Source organism: Cinclus cinclus, chromosome 21, assembly GCF_963662255.1.
Source record: "Cinclus cinclus chromosome 21, bCinCin1.1, whole genome shotgun sequence".
Taxonomy (NCBI): Eukaryota; Metazoa; Chordata; class Aves; order Passeriformes; family Cinclidae; genus Cinclus; species Cinclus cinclus.
This window is the reverse complement of record NC_085066.1, coordinates 5,697,304-5,718,331: the sequence shown is the minus strand read 5'-3', so window position 1 is coordinate 5,718,331 and position 21,028 is coordinate 5,697,304. Positions and strand designations below refer to the sequence as shown.

The following is a 21,028-nucleotide window of genomic DNA, read 5'->3' as shown; positions in this document are numbered from 1 at the left end:
TCTTAACCCCTGGACACCTGGACTGGTGCCTCGCTGCAGAGTTTGTGGAGGAATCTGCAGCTGGTGGAAGTGCTCTGGAGGCACTAGGAAGCTCTGCTGGCAGTAACTGGTGTTGTAGGGCTGGCAAGTAAACACACTGCCCCTCAGGAGCTGGAGCCACTCACCTGGAGAAACATTCCAGTTGCAGCAAAAGCTCTGGAGAAATGATGAGAGAAAACGAATGTGAAACAACCATGGTGAGTCAGGAAAGGTGGTTTGGTTATGTGTCAGCTGATCAGTGTGGTGCTATAGGGCATAGGTAGCATTTCAAGGGGGCACACAAAGTGACACTGAGGTCTGTTCAGCCTTCACTGAACAAATTTGGAGGGTGCCTGATGCAGAAAACAAGGCTTGTGTTGTAAAAGACACAGGCAAGGCAAGTGCTGATACAGCTGCTTTGGGTCATTACACCAGATTATGTCCTATAGGATGCTCACTGTTAAAGATAACCAGACAGCAGAAATAAATTCCAGTACTGGGGGAATCTGTCAGAGCCTCCAGGCTTTCTGGAGCCTGCTGGGATACCAAGGAGACCTTGTCCTTTTGGTGCACCCAGTGCACAGCACATCATCCATCGCTTCTTCTGCTCCTTTTGTGAGCAGGGCAGAGGAAAGATGATTTGGTTTGGATTCAGAAGGTTTTAATGATGTTTGAATACTCAGATGTCCACAGCTGGGTGTACTGGCTGAAATCCATGCACAGAGTTGAGTTTTTTGGAACAGCTGGAAGGTAAGCACTGCCCAGGAGTGGTGTGTCATCAGAGGACTCTGAAGAGGCACGCACCAGTATCCTGCAGAACCAGCTCACCTCTTCATGAATGTGCTCCTGTAACTGGGACTCAGGTATCCCCATCAGGGAGGGCTGGGATACCTGAGGATCATGTAATGGCTGCTGTGAATGAAATGAGTGCTCATTCCTGGCTGTTGGCATATTGCTGCCCTTACTGAGCACAAGAGTGTCTTCTGGGATGAGCCAGCCATGTGTCACTCTCTCCCTAGACAGTAGCTTGAAACTCATCACTGATTCACTCCTGTGATTTAAATGAATGCAATTTTCTTTTCGCTAACCAAAAATCAGTAGACTGAAGGGCAGCAGTTCTGTCCTTCATCTTAGTCCACATGTCCCCTTTGCATGAAATTTGGGACAGTTTCAGTGACATAGGTTCTGTATTTCAGATACTGGAGCACTTCTTTATAATGCACATGATGTGTTTTTAAATATATGTCACCTTCCAGGTGGGTGCTTTGTATCACCAAATGTTTACCAGTTGGTAAAAGTTTAAAATGAAGTATGCTTTCATACAAATTGAGAGAATGGATTGCTAATGGAGTGTTGTGAGTACTGCGGTAGTAGGTGATTAATAACTGTAGAAGGACAAAATAATTTGGGTTGGAAGGAATATCTGGAGGTCATCTGGTCCAATCTTCTGCTAAGAGTAAGGTAACTTCAGACAAGAATCAGGTTGTTCATTGTTTATTAGAATCTCCAGATAGTAGATATCACCAATTCTCTCATTAGTCTGCTCCTGTATTTAACCACACTCTAACCACACTCTACCTGGGAACAAGACTTTTCTGAATTCTAATCAGTGTTTTCCATGTTGCCTCTTGTCCTTGGGCACTTCTGAGAAGAACCTGTGTTCCCCTGTAGTCTTCCTTTAGGTAAAGGCAGGCTGCAATTAGAGGTCCCTCCTGCCCAGCCATCACTTCTTTAGGCTTGTTCTGCCTCTTTCCCTGATTAGGAGCAACCCACAGAAAGCCCCCTGGATTGTCCCAGTTGTAAGGTTTATGTCTGTTAACCTGCCTGTCAACCCCATGAATTATATTGAGTAAACAGTGACTCAAGGCACTTGGCTCCTAACACCAGGTTCAGAATTTGACTGGACAAAGTGAGGCAATTAGCATCTCGTCCTGAAAATTATTATCCCTGTAACAGAGCCAATACATTACAGAAAAGCTCCTCACCTGCAAAGTCAACAGGGTCAAACAGTTTTTTGAAAAGCTCATGATGGGAAAAGAATGAGGTGGGTAAAGCTGTAAACAGGTAGTGCTGCTCCTGCAGTTACCATCTGCAAAGGAAATGGCAGAGCTGGGGTTGGTCAGGCATTGTTATGTCTACCTGGTTATTTAACATCAAGGACATGTAATGCTGATGGCAGGGGTGTGGTTAACAAAAACCACCTTGATTTGAAGCTCCCTCATCAAAGCAGAGTAATTATTACAGAGCAGAGAGCCTCCTCCAGAGTGGAGGGGAAGGGAATGATTTAAATGTAAACCTGGGTCTGGGTACTTCAGGGAATGAAGATCCAAGTAGGCAGAAGCTTCCGTGGTCACTGGAAGGTGCCTTGAAGGGAGAAACCACCAAGCTCAGTGAATCTGGCAGGACTGGGGACAGAGACCATTTCCTTTAGCACAAGCCAAGCATATTGAGTAAAAAAAAAAACCAAACAACAATTAGACTTCAGAACAGGACTGTTTCTGATGAGCAGAAGCACATCCTAAACTGAGTTCACACACAGGTGCTTTCTTCCCTTTTGGATGGTTGTAGGGGTTTTGTGTTACCCATTGGATTCATCTGCTGTTACTCCTTGTCCATGCACAGAGCCCTTTGGGGCCACGTGTCTGACACATCCTGTGCAGGGTGAAATGGTGTCCAGCAGCCTGACCCAGACCTGCACACATGTACAGGCACTTCCCAAAGCCAAACAGGGTCAAGGAACATACCTGGTAAGTCCGGGGTGTTCATCCCAAAGGGCAGGATATTTTGCAGTGGTTTTTTTTTTTCTTTTACAGAATTAACCAGGCAAATTATTTGGAGTCTTATTTTAATAAGGCCACAAGAAGAAAGAATTCAAGGCATGCACAGACAAAGGAATAACCCAAGTACAAATGTCTTCTCTGGCTGAACCTGTTCATGAAACAGATATTCCCTTTGGGGAGATGGCTAAAAAAGAGTGGCCCAGAGCCTGCTGTCCTCTAATGAAGTAGCTAAATGGTTGCAAGGACTATGTCAGCTTGTCTTCACATACCTTTAGGGTGCAAAGGGTACCCCGTCCAACTCAGTGGAAGGTAATCAAATGATCCATTTCTATTTAAGCAGCAAAACAGGTGGCTAGGATTAGAAGATTTATGCTCAGGTTCTACAACTCAGTGTTCTTAGTTATTGAGCAGTTGGATGTACAAACCCACAGGCTGCACATAACGCTGATTGCTTTTGATAGAAATAAAGAATTTCTTGCTGTTACCACCAAGCCTTGAAACTGACTTCCAGCTAATGACCCAAATAAACTGTACTTGAAATTGTATAATTGAGATCGAAGGCTGTCTGGGGCTTCTAGCTGGGACATACATTCCACATCCATGAGCTTTTGAGTATGGTCATTGAGCTGAAATGGAGAAGGTTAAAACTCTCATTTTCATTACCAAACGCCCCTCATCTCCCAGTACAAATGTGGCATTTCAATTTTGCACAGTCCAACTCTTCTTAAATCATCTGTATAAAAACTTCAGGTCTTGATTGATGATGGATGAGCTATTGTCTCCTAAAGCACCCAGTTCTCATTACCCTTTAAGACAGAGCTTATTAATGATGGACCCGAAGTGCCTTCCCAGTGGGTCACCAGCAATGAACTGTGCTGAGGGATCAAAAGACTTGGTTTGGCATGAAATTTCCAGCCTATGCTGTTTTCAGATGATGCATTCAGTATCTTGGGTGAAATAGGGGAAGAGATCCCCATCAGCAGAGTGTTTTTTGGTAAAGATGCAGCACTGTCATCCTGCAAAGGTGCTTCAGCTCTAGTGAGGCTGACTTGGAAATTTGGGTGCTGTCAACATGTGTTCCATGATACACACATGCTGAATATGCCTGTACATGGTGGGCTGAAAAGACAGCTGCTTCCTTCATAGCCAGTCAGCTTGAGAGGTGTAAGATGTATTCTGGTTTGCTTTTGAAGTGGTTAGAGTGGACATGTCCCACAGTTTTTCCTAATTAACTCCCTCTCCTTTCCCTGCCCGCTTCAGAGCTAGTTCTTTTCCCTCTCACCATGCCATCTTCCAGTTCGTGGTGCCAGCTGGTTTTGTAGCATCAGAAAAAAGCTTTTAATTTGCAACCTGGAATAGCAGTAGCCATTTTACAACCATTTTTGTAACAATTTTAGAAAAATTTTCGATACTACAGCGAAATAGATGTTTACAACCCCCACTGCACATAAACATACACGAGTAACTTTCACTCCAGGATACATTACAGAATGAGAACATGTTTTGCCAATTTAACCCACGTTAGAAATTGGATAACAGACCATGAGGGATTACACTGTACACACACACACACACACACACACAAAAGTCAGCTCAATAAAATGCCCTTTTAACAGATGGAAGAAGAAAAGTGGTTTCCCTCTCTGCTCTAAGCAGACACCACACTTGCAGAGCCAGTGTCTCTTTGCAGTGATTTTATGCTTCTGGTGGTTGATAATGTGTTTTCAGTGACTCCAATGAAACTCTGAGACCCTTTTTGAACTTGGCAACTATGAACTGTGCGTGATGTACCTGTCTGTGTTCCTGGCACTTCAGTGTGAGGTGCTTGTGTTTCTTGGTTGCCAGAGACCTGTACATTTGCATTTCTCCTGTTAGTATTGCATGGTAGGTTACCAAAGTCTATGGGAATGTTTCAGCAGGCTTTTGAAAGCAAGAAAATAGCAGCTGTAACAACAGATAATACATTTCTGGTTTAGCTGCCTGAGTAAATAACCATTTAAGAAAACTTTAATAATCTACAGATAGAAGTTCCTCACAATCATTTGAGAGTTACAAGCAAAATAATGACAGAACTCAGTGCCAAGGACACATGCTGATACATTTCCATGTAACTCTGGTGCAGAATTATAGTGCTTTTAAGCCAGTAGAGTAGCTCTAATGAAGAAGATGATAAGATTTGTCATTCACTTCAGAATCAAGTGGCAAAAACCCTTGGTGCTACTCCTTTTCTCAAGGCATGGGGCTGCAGCCCTGGTGCCAAACCAGGAGATCATGGTACTTGGAAGTGTTACATCTTTCAGAAAGATGTCCAAAGTTGTCTGGCACCTCTAGGAATTCTTTTCCCAGTGAAAGCTAGTGGGTCTTGTCCTTAGAAATCCTCTTTTGTTCCTTGATCTCCCTGAACAGGGTGGAAGCTCAAGGGTAGTACTTGCTGCTATTAGGGTCATACTTGGACTAACAGATTTCCAATGTCACAAAAAATTGTTTTAGAAGACAAACTCATCCCACAAATGGTATTTAAAATACATTTCACTCTGAGTGGTCTGGTTTTGAGCTTCTTTGGCAGGAACTGGCTTCTTTGTTCACAAAATTCACTCAGGGACTTGCCATTCTCTCTTCTGTCGCAGCCTTGGGAAGAGTTGAGCAAAGAGGCACCTGAGGTGTTGCACACAGGGGAAGAAACCTCTTTTTTCCTGGCTTCCATTGCTAGCTTGCCTGCACAGACAGAGAGCCTGCCTTTCTCCTCCTGTTCATTGTTTAACTTTATCTCTCACTTTCAGGGCTGTAAATTAAAATGCGATGATGACTTGATGATGATGAGTTCATTATACAGCAGCTCTATTGTATATTGATTACAGTTGTGCTTCATTTGCTTAACATGCAATAGGGTTTATTAGCTCTTCCCAGGCATTGTTCTTGCTAAGAGAGGGCAAAGAAGTGCAAAATGCATTTTGAGTTGAAGTCAGTGAAGCCAATGCATTTGTGCTGATTTACACACACCGAGGACTTGCTGTAAAGAAAAGTAGGAGAGCAGGTTGGGTTGGGAAGGTGGAGTGGAAATGAGTCTGGGTCCCAGAGAGGAGGAAGAGTCAAATACAAGTGCTCTAAAGACTGTACCAAACTTTGAGCTCGGTGTTACTTAATATCCCCAAGAGCCCAACTTTGATATTACTTTGGTTTGTTTGCCCCTCAGCTCATCAATAACCTGGAAACTTTAATTCTGCCACTGGTGAAAAATGGTACAGTGCAGGGAAAATGGAGAAAATGTATCCCCTTTTTGGGAAAAATCAGCAGAAACAGCACTTGCTATTCAGTGATGAGGCAAGTCACAGCATTTTTTGGTGGTTGCTTTTAGTAAAACACAGTGGAAGGTGTTGAGTTCCCTGAAGTATAGCATGTGGTACACTTTCTGGTTACCTTTACGCTGAAAAAAAGTCTTTCTCCACAAATTGAAACTATTAGAATTGCTTTTAGATTGAGATCCTGGTTTACAAAAATATGTGAAGATTCCTAGCAGGAAAGAAACTTGGATAGGTATTGTCATGAGGGAATGCTCTAGAAACCCAGAAATGAAGCCAGTTCAGTGTGCCAGCTGATAAAGGAGCTATGCAGAATTGCGTGTGTGTTTAAGAAGCTATAAATGCAGACTTTACGGGTTTTTCATTGTTTTTGTGTTCTTTTTTAATCAAAATATGGGGCATAATGGATTAGGTAATCTGGTGAAGCTAGGACAAATCATCACTAATCATGATTTCAGGTGTTCTTCTAAGTCTTCCTTTCTCCCCAGAGCAAAATTATTAACAGATGTTGTATGTTTTTTTCACTGACCATAAGAATATTATACAGACAGATCATTGCTGTATCTCTAATCTGGACTCCTTTTCTGTATCAGATTATTATCGTTGTTTTCATTTATAAGCCCCTTTTCAATGAAAAGCCAAGCTTTTAAACCAGAGGTTTCTAAGAAATGGTAACACTGATTAATATGGTGGAAAGATGTATTTACAGATGATCCTTTATTTAATACATTCCTTGATTTGGAGCTGCCTCATTTACATGCTTTGGCCTGTAAACCCTGAAATTTAAAAAAAGATAGTAATTCCTTCCATGGTGTGTGTAAACATTTGCATTCCCATTACAGCTTTTACAGGTTTTCCTGGCAGATGAGGTTTCTTAGACTACCTTAATCATTGCTACTACCATAGTCAGGAATTACCCTTTATTCTCTGTGAGAAGTGGGGCACTCCTGGCTCTACAGCACCACTTATGTCACTCCAAGGTGCCATCAGTAACTAACCTTCAGCATTTCTCTGCTGAGCCTTGGAGCTCTGACACTGAAGGTTTTAGACTCATAGTTCCTGTTATCTTTCATGAAAGTCACATGCATTGTCTCCTGCTTTGGAAATAAAACAGACAGGTTAAGTAGAGGAACTGTGAATTTGAACAGGGTTTAGAGGGTAAAAAAAAAATAAATCTTTTTGTTCCAGAGGAAACCCTGGTGCTGCAACCAACAACTTTAAGATCATTTTCATGTCGAGATTTGATGAATCAAGTCTTTAGAGACAGGGCAACAGAGAGGTTTTATTTTTTAAATAAACCGCTATAAATATGAAAATAAAAAGAAAACCCAAAAAGCTCTACAAAACACACACACAAAAGCCCCACAACCTAAGAAGAACCCCAAAACGTTTGCCTGTTTAAAAACCATCTCCCTTTAACACAAAGCTTCCAGCAAGGCACATCCATAGGAGTTTTGGATCCCAGGTTTTGAGATTTGGATCGTTGCTATGGAGTATTTGGGTGTTTTGGATGATGGTATTACAGCAGCACAGGCTGTAGCAAAACATTTTCTCCAGACCTTGTGCAGACTGGCCCCTTCTTGTGTTCTGTGGGCTCAACACAGCACGGTTCTTTATTGTAGGTTTTAAGTGTTTCTGCAAATTAATGAAATGAAGTAAAGTGTGATTGATTGCTTTTAAAAAATCTTTTTAAAGTAATTTAAATGTTGAAGGTTATTTTACCCGCGAAATACAGAACTGTTCCATACATGATTGCACTGGAACAAAAGGTAAATTGTGTGTCAGTCTCCACCAAGTTTCTTCTGCATGTGAATAAAGGGTTCCTGTTTACAGATACTGTGAGCTGCTTGTCCTCCCGTTTTCAGATTATTAAATGAGATTACAGTGAGATTTTTTTTATTGTTTGCATTTAAATGTCGTGCCCTCTCTCCAACGCACATTTAGCAATAGATTTAATCAGCTGTCTGAAGTCTTACAAGTACATTGTTCTCTTTTTCTTCTGCACAGAGATACTGAATGGAGGGGTGTACGTTGGCCAGAACAAATTCCTCTGCTTTGCAGACACCATTCATTGGCAAGACATCGTGCGTAACCCCTGGGCCTCCAACTTCACTCTGGTTCCAACGAATGGCAGCTCAGGATGTAAGTACTGCTTTTATTCTCAGCCTTGTCATCCCCTCAGCATGAAACAGGATAACTATGGCCACAAGTTTTCCCTGATCCTCCGTTACGGAGAATTATATCGGTAAATTTTCCTTTCATTGCTCCTTGCATTTTTCTAAGTTTGTCTGCTGCTTGGAGGACCACTTAGTCTGTTCTCAAAAACAGTGTCTGTAGAGGGTATTTGTGAACATCGTAGGTTTTCTGAATTTTCTCTCATCTGCTTTCTCTCTTCTGCAGTTTCTTTTTCTTCTTTATTGCTAAAGCCACTGCGGTGCTGTGGAAGCACAGGCGTTCTTGTTTGCTTTGCATTTGTTCCTGCTGCTCAGGCTGGTCCTCGAGTCACAATGGTCTGTCTGTAGCATCATAATTAGCTGCTGGAGTAATTGTGGTAAAAAGCTCACAGATATTCTGACTTTAGATGAGAAGTGAACCTGAAAGAAATAGTTATCCTGTTGTCTTGTGTGTATATTGCTGAAAAGAGAGAGAGAGAGAGAGAATTAGCAGAAGATGGGTTGTTCTTCACAATATAACCAATCATTCTCTGTTTTTTACTATATATTCTTTATTTTAATGCTTTCCATTCTAAACTTGAAATACCTGTTTGCTTAGAGTTTCTTTATTTCCCTTCCCAAGAATGATTTGCCTTCAGTGATTCATTCTTATTCTTGCAGCAATAATGAATTGTAGTGAATAGTGGTGACAGGGGTACGGAGTGTTTAAGCAAAATATTCCATAATGGAGTAAAGTGCATTCAGAATGAATGCTGTGCCGTTAAACAGTACCCTCAGGATGTACCAACATTGAAATTCAGAGACAGGCTGGGAAGAAGTTTGTATCAGGTGTCAAAGGTGACACCACAGCAGATATACTGTTCTGAGCATTCCAGATATGGGGACATCCTGGATTGCTTTCCATACCTGAAGGTGTCCCTCGAGGATGTATAAAAGACTGATTGCCTCTCTAGCTTTCCCTAAAGCCAAGAAACATTTCATTTCTTCTGTTCTGTGTTGGGAACTTAGGAAAAAAAATTTCAAGACTCTAGGTATGGACCTTTTGATGAATCCCCATAATTTCTAAGGAGCAACCTGCTTTTAACCAGGTGCTTTGTGGTGTTACAGATTTTATAGAAGGCTGACTTGCTTTTGTGTATCTCATCTGTTCCCTTAATACCAGAGCCCAGGTACTTGAGATAAGACTTCCTCCAGGAGCCTGGCCAGCTGCACTGCTCCTGGACATCCAGCTCCAGGGCTGAGCCCATCACTTCTCCCTTCTGGCTGGATACCTGACATAGTTGTAATGCAGCCAGCTCTCTTATTTGCATCTTAAAAACCCTCATCACTGCTGATGATCAGTTCTAGGCAGAACTGATGAAGCCTTTGAAGATGAGGGAATGCCTGTATCCTTTTATGAGTCATTGCTTGGAGAAAAAAAAACTTGGTTCTTACACTGTTTTGTTCTGTTACTGGGTTTTCTTTTAACCTTTCCCAGTTCTTCAAGACAAATGCTTCTGCTCTTTTAAAAAAGCAACCAACATCAGTACTATCTTTTTGAGGTAACAGAAGTTTTACTGGTGACTCCAGAAGAACTGGAACAAGATCCATTCTGAGTACTTTTAAAGTCACACCCTGAAAAAAAAGAAGGCAAATATTAGCACCCACACACAGCTAGATGAAAGAATATACGTAGCAAAGTCCAGTTTTCTTCAAACAATTTTTCCTTCCTTTTGAGTTGTTTTGAAGCATAGGGAAGGAACAATTTGTGTTTGATAAAAAAGATAAACAGCATTATTTCACTGATGATTGAGAACTATGTACCAAGGCAGCTTCATTAAGATAGCCACCCAAGTTTTGCTCTATTTTTCCTTACTTGGGATGAAGCAGTGCACAACTGGACTGTATTGAATTTAATAAACTTCTGAGAAACTCAATACCATCTCAGTACAATTCATGAGGCCTGTGAAATTTGGTTAAATTAGCTAATCCAAACCATTCCTGTCTTCACAGTTTATATAGGTGAAAATATAAACCCCATTATACAAAAAGCCAACAAATACTTAAAAAGGTCCTAAGGCTTTGGGTAACAAAGAACTCAGGTACAGAAATCACCATTTAAAATGGCCTGTAATTAAATACCTGTGTGTGGGTGCATGCATGTGCTGTGCACACACATAGAACTTGGAGAAATGAACATTGAATTTTAACCCTGGAAATTGGTGTAGAATGTCATTAAATAAGAAATATACTTCTCAGTTTTGGTTCACATGTCACTTTTCACAACCTGCTAGGGAGTGTGAGTGCTTGCTGTGCCCAGCCTTGCTTTTTTCCACTGCTGCAAATGATGCTCAGTGCATTACAAAGTTTTTTTCTGCACAGACTGTGACTCATTCTTTTCTGGATCCAACATGTGTATTTCCATTGGATAGGAGATACAAGATTTCCACTGGATAGGAGACACCTGAGACTTAAACATTATTTAGTGTTTAACTCTCAAGTGTCTCCTATCCAATGGAAATATTGGCTAAATCCACTGGAATTACAGAAGTACATGTTGCTTGGCATTACTGAAAATATCCCAATGTCAAAATATTTTGGAAAGAACTCCTGGCTTTTACTGTTTATCTATAAACCTTTGTAGGAAGGAATGTGAGCCAACCAAACCTGCTGTGTGAAGCTCAGAAAAGTATCACAGAATTCAGTGAATCACAAGGTTGGAAGAGACCTTCAAGATCACCTAGTCCAACCCATACCCCAACACCTCAGCTAGAGCATGGCACTGAGTGCCACATCCAGTCTTTTTTAAACACATCCAGGGATGGGGACTCCACCATCTCCCCAGGCAGACCATTTCAATATTTTATTATTTTTTCCATAAAAACTTCTTCCTAATATCTAACCTATTTGGACTATCCAAAGTCCATCCTAGCAGTAAATTAGGGAAGTCTGTGAAGGTGTGAGATCCTCTAAGACCTGGCTAGCAGCATCAGGTGCCATGTTTAGCCATGACTGTCAGGACTGGAGGGTACCTTACGGCCCAGGAATTGTGAGGGCTGTTCCACTGAGTGGTCCCTGGTATGGAATAAGCCCAGGGACAGAGGCTGTGACCTGCTGTGTCAGAATCTGGTGGCAGGAACTGCCTCAGACACAGTCTGGCACTCTGGCATCACTGGCCTTGTTTCCAACCATCAGCAGAGGACACAAAACCTCCCCAGAGCTGTGTACATGTCTGAAAGAGCAAGTGCTCAGCCTGGCCTTGGCCGTGGCCAGAGTGAGTGCAGCAGGGTGATGTGAATGCAGTGTCACACCAGGCACAGCTGGGCACCAGCGTGTGTGGGAGCTCAGGCAGCCCTGTCGGGGAGCTGACACTGAGGTGCCCATGCTATTCCCTTCCCCAGCCAGCTGGAAAAGCTCATAATGGTCTGGATTCAGGGATATTTTCACTTGAACCCTCCCTTGCTGCTCCAATGCAATCAGCAGAAGAAGACAAAAGGGTGGAGTGAAAAGAAGATGCCATGAAGTCAAATTGGTCCCCTGCCTCTGTGCCTTTTTCATACCTTGGGTCTGCCAGTTCTGGCAATTTCCTTCATTCACATCAGCGCTAGGCAGAAGAGAATATGGCCAGTGAATTCAGGGAATAAAACTCCTCTGATTCCCTTCTTCACAGGCTTTCATTGTCACATCACTGCTAAGGAGCCAGTTGAAAAGGCCGTGGCGTCTTAAACACTGCCAGAAATACTGCAGACATGTAAATCCTGAGTGCTGCTTCTCCTTTTTCCCCTTCACGCTCTGATCAAACGCGTGCAGAAAAGCTCACGTTGGAGGCCTCTGAGTGACACGGTGTCACCGTTCAGATGCACAGAGGCAGTGGCTGCTGGCACAGATAAACAAACCCTGCACCACGGACCACACAGCTCCAGCTCTCCCAGGACACAGCCTCTGTGCCTGCCATTTTGACTCACACACACACACACACACACACTGAAATATTTACTGCTTGCACCGCCTTCCCATGCTGCTATCTTGCAGCTGAAGCTTTTGGAATTAGTTGTAGCTTGAAAGCAGCCTTCTCTTCTGTTTACCTGGATTCTGTGCTGCCAGCCTGGGGTTTTAAGCTAAGTGGCAGTTTTAAGCACGTCGCAATGGGAATCTCAAAAGCACTTAACTCTCCAAGGAACAACATTTTCCCTTTAGGTTTACGTTACTGAAATTGTTCCTGCAACGATGAAAATATTATTTTCTCTCCTTTAAAAAATCAGCCATAAATTCAAGCATTGGCCAACATGCTGAAGCCTTGCTTCTCAAAAGCCTATTCCCCTGTTAGCACATCCAGTTTTTGGATTCAGTCCCTTAACTGAGGAGCTGGAGCTCTGCTCTTCAGAGGTAGAAACCCAGGGTACAGCTCCCAGCAGGGAAAATAAATAAAGCAGAGAAAAAGAATTAGGCTTCTTGCCTAAAATGTCTCGAGATTAGAAGAGCTCTCTGAGCAGCTTTTATGAGAGTCCAGTGAAAATCTGGCTGCATCTGTGTCTTCAATGTTCTCCTCAGTTTTGTTGGTAGCAGGAACTGGACAAGCCTCACATTTTGTCAGGTGAGCTCTTCCACAGGATTTTGCAGAGACCATGGTATTAAATCAGAATTTTCAGAGGAACTTTGCTTGGAGCTTTTGTTTCACAGAAAAGCTTGTAGAGTTTGAATTGTTGTGTTGATGTCACTTCCATAGCCAATAGCATGTGTTCAAATCAGTCAATAATGCTCTTAAACATACTTAAACTATGGATGCATGTTCATGGTAGAGCTGGTGACTCTTTGGGTAATGTGGATGCAAAAATCACTCTCCATTTTCAAGTTAAAAAAAAAATTAAGCTGCTTTTCAAGGAGTTATTTAAAAAACGCTGGACTGTGTGTTGGTATGTGCCCAGAATTGTGCAAAATAAACTCTGTGAAAATTAAATCCATTGTAAAGTATTTTCTTGAACTCAAGTTTCTGCTCAGACTCTGAAGTGCAGTGAGATCTCTTGAAAAAAATTCCCTTTGTCGATCTGGCTTTTCAACGGAGTGCCTATCAGCTGTGAATAAAGCTGGAATTTTTGGCAAGGTACTTTTTCAGGCAGAACAACTTCAGTTCCTTGTTCTTCACAGCGTGGTGCTCCTCTGCCATTGCTTTGTATGTAATTGCAGTGGTGTGAGAACACCCCAGTTCTGAACTGTGCAGAAGCACTGCTGCAGAGTTACAGGCAGAGAAGATTTGGTCTTCAGGGCTGTGCCTGTGACTCAATAAATCCCATGGTGTATTCCAGGGAAGCTCTGCGTGAAAACTCCGCTCTTCCAAAACTTTTTTTCTTTTTTGCCTGTTGATTCGTAGATTTTTTCAAGGGCAGAAGGAGCTTTGAAACACCATTAGCTCTATTTCCTATATGCAGAGGCCTGGAATATCATCAGCTTGCCCAGTGTGGAGCTCAGTGACTTCCCTGGCCACAGCTTATCTTCCAACCTGGCTTTGGGCTCCCAGTGGCCGTGGGCTCTGGTGCTCTGTGCACTCTCCTGGCACTGCTCTGGAGCTTTGCAGAAATGCAGCTGGCCCTCCAGAACTTGGTTACTTCTCAGTATTAAAAGGAATAATACCAGCTGCCTCTGTCGCTAATCTGAGCACAGTTTTAAATCGGAGATGTTGCATCTTCTGCTTTCTCTGGACTGGCTCAAAGAGCTTTCCTAGCCAGCTTCTTCTCTCTGTGTCCCGTGTCATCAGCTCACCTCCTGATCTTCCAAAAGCTGGACAGATAGAGGCTCTCCCATCTCTCACAAGGAGGAATTTTGTTCCAGCCCCAGAGTAATTTTCATTGTTGATCAATGTAAACTATGCATTTTTCAGTTTGCTTTTAGAAAGCAGAACCCAAAGCATGCATGGTATTTTATTCCTCATATTACCAGTAGAAGCACAAATTATACCCTTTGTGTTTCAGCTTCATGTGAGGAATTTGGTGTTCAGGCAAACAAAATTCAGTCAGTTCTGATAGCTGTGTGGTTTAGAGACTCTCTTTTTTTCCCCCCAGCAAATACAGCCTGTATGTTCTATTCTGAAATATGCAATCTTATGTTTGGCTCTATAGAAGTCACTTGGTGTGAGTGACTCCAGCTTACTCCCCAGCCTGGCTCACTCTCTGATATTGGCTACTTCTCACTGTAATTTGCTGGGATTTCACTCTTCCTGTCATGTGTACACTTTATTGCCTGGGATATTTTAATAATTTCTAAACCTTTGTCTAGAATACTAAGAAGTGTCAGTCCTAGGGATCCCTGGGGGACAACACCCCAATTGTATTATAATTGCTCATTTACAGCTGCTTTTGGAGAGTCCCCAATTAGCTGGGTCTTAATGCATTTTTCATGTGTTTTATTAATATTGAAACATAGAGACAAATCTAATTAAATGTTTACCATTTAGCCAGTGCTTTGCATTTTAATTAAAGGAACAAAAAGTGGACTTCCCAGCTGCATAGCTGCTTATGGAGTCAGCCCTCCATGCTCCTGGCAATCCAAGCTGCCAGTGACCTTACCTGGGAGCAGGTGTCTTTGGAAGCATCACAGCTCAGTTTGACACACTTACCCCTGTACTTGGCTGATGGGAGTCAGTGCTGGCTCTGTAATTTTTTTTTTTCTTAATTTCTTCTGTCACACTGTCTTTGTGAATTGCTTTTTCAGGTTAACCTGCCCCACCAGCCACCATAACTGAGTGTTTGCTGGGCATATTTTACTGCCAGTTTTCCACATGCTAGCAAAAGGAGTAATAGTGTTTCTAAAATACACTTCTTTGAAATATTACAGAGATTGGAAAAATCTCATATAAACTTAGTTTAGCAGAAATGTCTTTATGTCAAACTAGTTTAAGGCCAGAAGCTCCTTACTTTTTTTTTTTTTTTTAATTGTTATAGCAGAAAATCAGCCATGTGGGTACACGTACATCCTTTTCAGCATATTTACTATATTCTTGTATGAGTTGATATTTGCATGGAATTTTTTATACATTATAAGCTTTATATTCTCCCTTGGGTCTCAAGAGTCTCTGTTAGGGGTTGCTGACAAGGGATGTGGATGAATTTGTGTACAGCCATTTATTGCAGCTACCAAATGAGACCTGACAGGTGGGAAGCCCCTTGATTTAATGTTCAGTAGTGACCTTGTAATTCTTCACAGAGCACAGTAACTCAGCTTTTCTACCAGCAGTTGCAATATTAGAAAAGGATCGTTTTTTTTACACAAAGCCACTTATCTGGAAATTTATATTCAGGTCAGACCATTGGGTGTTTAGCTCTGAAGTAATTATGTGACGGCTATGAAGAATAGGGGGGTGTCAGATCCTTGCAATCTTTTCCACAAGTCTTGACCTTACACCAGTTCTCAGGTGTGCTGTGCCTAAACTGTCTAAAATGCTGTTCATGTCCACGCCAGTGTTTTCAACTGGGCCACCCAGAACAAACTTCTGCACAGGAGCAATCCTGCTGTCCTTGGGAAGCCACAGCCACACTGGTGAACTACAGAGCAGGAAAAGGATGGAGTCCTTTCCCTCAGGTGTAAAAAAGCCATTGGTTAGTAAAGATTGAAGAGAGGTGAATGCAGCAAAAATAAAAGTATAAGGAAAGCTTTCCTTCAGACCAGTGGGTGCTTCTGTAACAGGAGACAATTATATGTAAATCATGAGTATTTGTAAATCAACCCCCCAGCCCTTGCTGTTAGGACACAGATGAGATAACCACATTTTGTCCAGTTACTTCTGCAGGGTATTTTGTGTTTTTCCCAAGCACGAGGATTTTGCTCTGAAGAAGGCCAGAGTAACAGCAGTATATTTATGTATGCTGATGAAAAGAAAAGAGGGAAGTGACTAATTCATGCTTAAAGCCACCTTTCAGAGCAGCTAGTGTATCATTTTTGGTGTACATCTAAATTGGAAACTACCTACTGAGAAAATGGCATTGCAGAAAGTATACCCTGAAGACATTTGTTATTGCAGAGTTTGTTAAATTATAGCCTTTCATTGAGGTTATTACTTGGAGTTCAATTAACATTTTAAATGTATGTTTGGAGACCAGCAAACAGGGCCTCAGCAGAGAGGTGGTCTGGGTACAGAACACGTTCCCTGCTGCCAGCATCACCATGGCAAAACCAGGAGGAGAAGCTGTTCTTTTCCATAAGAAGCCACAAACACCTCAACTGTTTTGTGAAAGCTCCTTCCATGTGGCACACGCTTCACGGGCTTGAAGCACTGTACTTCAGCAGTAGTTATGGTTTCATGGATTTCTCATTTAGAAAGAAAATTTATATCAGATAGACAGAAAGTCCCACATCTGCCTTTTGTTTGGGCTACGTGGAAGTCTCTCTCTTTTCCTTCCATTAAGGAATCTCTAGTCCAGACAGAATTTATTTACCTGGATTTGAAAGGCAAATACAGTAACAGAAAGTTTCGATTTTGAAGAATAGTTTTTGTCGAGCAGATATATCTGAAGATGGAGGAATACATGAAATCTAGTGGTAGAATGAACTTGATTTGCATTAGAATGGCAAGCTGAACTGCTTGAAGTTACCTGTAATGTTTTTTCCTCAACCCAGAACAGTGTGTTTTAAATAAAGGGAATCAGTTTAGCTTTCTAGTAAATACCTTCAGCCAGCATTTTCAGAAGGGATTTGTCAATTGGTGACTGCCCTTGAAACAGATTTGAAAGGCAAGCAGATGTGGCATCTGATGGAAATACAACGCCTCTCGTAGTTGAGTTACTGAATAAAATATAAGTAATGAACACAAATAAAAAAAAAAGTACTGCTGTGAGAGACAGAATTCTGTATGCTGCAGAGCCCAGAAAAGTAACTGCTACAGACATGGGGACTTCTAGAAGTCATGGGCACAGAGAGGAGGGCATGGAAAAAAAACAGCATTAACAGTTTCTGAAGAATCTCAGCCATGGGCATCTCTTGGCACTGAGAAATACATTTTGCAACAGAAACAAAAAATACACAGCCGCAGAACCAACCCCATCCCTGCCAAAGTGCTGACCAGTTTCACTGAGTATCTTCCTTCCTCCTTTTAGCACCTGTGGGGTGAAGTCACTCACCAAGTGGCAGAGGCTGACATGCTGATGTGTAAAAGAGTACAGTGGTTCTGTAGATACAGAATTGAAGTAGGGCTCCATGTAGAGGTGTGTAGAAACTGTTGGCAAATGCTTATCTGTTAATGGCAACCTGTGTGTGTATAATGTATGACAGCACCTGCTTATACTGCACAGCACCTGTTTATGAGCAGATTGGTGTTTGAGCAGTATATTGCACAAGGGAGAGACTTTCAGGTTGAATGAAATCATTCCTCTCCATTACAGGCAGCTTGTTTATCACAAGCACTCATGTTTCTTGAAAGTAGGAAACAACCCCCAAATAATCCAGATATTTAAAATAGCCTAAATTGCATGGTGATTGCCAGATTTGTAGTGAGTGGGTGGGAGGGATTGGTCTCTCACAGCAAGCTTCAGCAGCTCTCATGACCTGCCTTCAAAGAGCTGCTTAGGAAAAGGGGGAAAGGATAGCAAGAGTATAAAATCAGCTGCTGAATAGTGTCTGGAAGGATCTGGAAGCTGCTGTGTGCCTCCCAGCCCCCTGCTCAGATGGGGTTTGTTGGTGCCTCACAGGGGTGGGTGCAGTGCTGGCACTACCCAGGTGGCTTCTCCCAGCGCGCTGTTCTGCTCCCTTCATCAAATACAAAACCACCCCAAGCCTTTGTTGTCATCACATCTGTGCTTTTTAAAGGATTTTCTTAGGTCTGTCTGTTCTGGCAGAAGCTCTCAGAACTGCTATCCTGTGGACAGCCTGGTCTGCTCAAACCCAGGGCAGCTTCAGGGTCTTCCTTCTGGTCTCTTCACACCTCCTGCAGTACTACACCTACATGACAGTCCCATCATGCCCAAAGCATCACCTCCTAGAAGATCTCTGATAACTGAAGATTGTCCAGGAAATTGCAGTTTGAAATTTGTATGATTATTTTCATTAAATTTTCATGTATAGCAAACACTAAATCTAAATATCAGAGTATATGTCCAACCATCGGTTTTCAACATAGGAAGGACTTCTGTGGTCCAAGTAATGTTTTGTAATAATCAGTTTTGTTTCAAGTAGCCAGAAATACATTTTGGATAAGCACATTAAGAGGCTTATGCAAATTTTAAAAACTGGCCTAAAACTGGACTCCAGATTTCATGGGAATGAGGAATTCCTTTCTAGTATTTCAATATAATTGAGTCAGAAGTTGATTAAAACATGAGTATTTCTAAATATACCCTGCCGGACTCTAAGAATACTACATGGGACTGAGAAAGAAAAAAAATGAATTTTAAAAGCCAATTCAATTTCAAGTTCTGATTTCCCTTCTTTGAGGTTATCACTTTGTTTAAAAAATTAAAACTGTATGTCCCTCTGTTTGAACTTTATCACTGCTTTAGCTGCATTACAGGAACATTATAACAGCACAGTGTTTTGAGTTATGTGGTATTGACTGACTTGACCTGTTTGAGGAGCTGCTATTAAAGCCACAAAAGAGCACTTCGAGCTGTGTGTTTGAGTTTGTTGAGAGCCTCCTTTGAAAATCTCATCCAATGGTGCAGGAATTTTTGTCCCAGCACTGTACAACCTGCCCCAAAAAAGGAACTTATACCTGCATCCTTCCATTCTCAGATAAGCTGTGCTTCAGACAGTAAATGCTGCTTCTCTTACGGACAGAGACCTGGCTCCAGATTTACTGCAGGTACTGCCACAGGTGCTCCCCTGCTGTTGGCTTGTTTGTGGGTTTGGATTTCGTGTGCTATGACACCAGAACAGTGCCAGGTCTGGGAGCCAGGGGGCAGTGACCTCGGCTAGGGAAGGATGCAGATGTCAGTGCTGGGCATCGCAGTCGCTGCTGCTAAGGCAGGAGATGTAGGCACTTCCAGATACCCCCATGCAGGGGGAAATGCTGAGGTGAATACAAAATCATAGAAGATGTTGGCTTTCTATGGTCTCCGTCTGCTGGAATCTGCAGTGCCTTCCTCTCACAGACCTGTCCTCTGCTCACACTCAAATTTCCTCAGTAACTCAGACTTTTCTCCCTTTTTTTCTCTTTTTAAGCTCAGGAGTTCTTCAGGGTGTGGGGCAATATGGTTCAGTTTTCTACCTTGCATCAAGGCATTCAAATCTGTACATCCTGGCTCTCACCTCCCAGTGGAAACTGCCCCGGGCTGGTCTTAGTTGGCATCTTTTCTAATTTATCTCTTGAAAGTCTGAGTATTAAAGAATCATTGAGTTAAATACAGAAATAATCCTAGGAGTGCTCTGATCCATGGCTCTCCAGTGGTCACAGCCACCGAGCTGCAGGACACCAAGGATGGCTGTGTGCTGTGCTCAGCTCTCTCCCTTTGGGGCTGGAGAGCTCCCCGTGTCAGGAGAGCTGTCCTGGGGAGGGATGGCTGCCAGCTCTGGGCTCTCCCCTTCAGAGAGCAGCCCCCAGACTGTTTTTTGGCTTGCTGGCCCGAGAGGAGACAGCTTTCATCACAGGAAGCAAAGGAGAGAAGGAGATGAGAGCTCACATACATACAGGTGGTGGAATAGCACCCTCTCCTTCCCCACGGAGGAAAGAGACAATAAGAGCTACCCCAGCATTCAGAAGGGGCCTGGGGCTGTGATCTGTGTGCTTTGGGCATGGTCTGCTGGAGGGAATGTGTTCCGTTCTGACCCCAGTGTTAGCAGGGACTGGGCTGCTCTTCTGCTCCTGCTGCACTGTGGGAGGAGGGGCAGTTACCTGTGGAAGAATTTTTTTTTTAACAATAATGATTACAACGGAAGGATTCCTGAGGCTTTGTTGTTCTTGATGAGCCTGCCAAGCAGCAGGTATGACTTGACCTATCCTTTTAGCCTTCTGGCTGTGTCTCCCCATTTGCTCAGCATCCCTGTGTGCATGTTCAGGAAGGCATTTGATGCTGATTGGAACTAATTCACCATCACAGTGGGGGGAATTCACTTACATTGCTCTGTGCTAACAGCTATAAGCAGTGATAATTAATAGCTCCTAATTAATCACTGTAATAACTTTACACTAATTAATCAGTGTAAAGTTTTAGACTATGTCATATGTGAAGGTTTTTATTTTGTGTGGATGACTAAACCCCCAATTAATGCATCGCGTCACACGGCCTCACCAGTACTGTCTGCTCCAGACAGAGAAAAATAACCAGTGTCTTCATTACCCCCCTCAGGTCCCTTTCTGTAGTCATTGCTGTGGCCTGAAGACATTTTTCTGTAGCAGCTGCACTGATGTTACAGTGAGCTCCCTATCAGCTCAGAGCTGTCAGCAACAGATATGAATCCAGCAGCCCAAGCCCATTCGGTGCTGCTGACATGCTCTTCTTGACTTCCCATTTATTCCTTTACCTCTGGTGGCCAATCTCTCTTAAAATCAAAACTGTCTTCCACCAGCGTATCTGGCAATACTCTGTGATTTTGCAGTTCTCAACAGATGCCTGGTCCCTGTGCACACACAGGGGTTGTCTCCATCCCACATTACTCAAGGTAATGTGTCTCTCTTTGATATTCACTATTTGTTTTCTTCAGTGCTGGCTAAGTTTTATCTCTGCTCCCTCTCCCCGCTCCCCCTCATGCTATCCCTGTATATCTTTCCGTGCCTGTCTATCAGAGTGTATCTCTTGGATTGTTCTCATTTCCCAGACCTGTTTCCCAGGCCAGTTTCTCTTCAGCTGCTTGTCCCTGA

General features: G+C 42.7%; 1 protein-coding gene across 2 annotated transcripts in view; it reads left to right on the top strand.

The window, feature by feature from the left end:
• The window catches only part of ERBB4 (erb-b2 receptor tyrosine kinase 4), a 552,024-nt gene that overhangs the window by 369,230 nt on the left and 161,766 nt on the right, over window positions 1-21,028 (top strand). For both annotated transcript variants that reach the window (XM_062506761.1, XM_062506760.1), the window contains exon 4: window positions 8,105-8,239. In XM_062506761.1, the coding sequence (XP_062362745.1) occupies window positions 8,105-8,239 (135 nt within the window). The remainder of the gene's footprint in view (window positions 1-8,104; window positions 8,240-21,028) is intronic.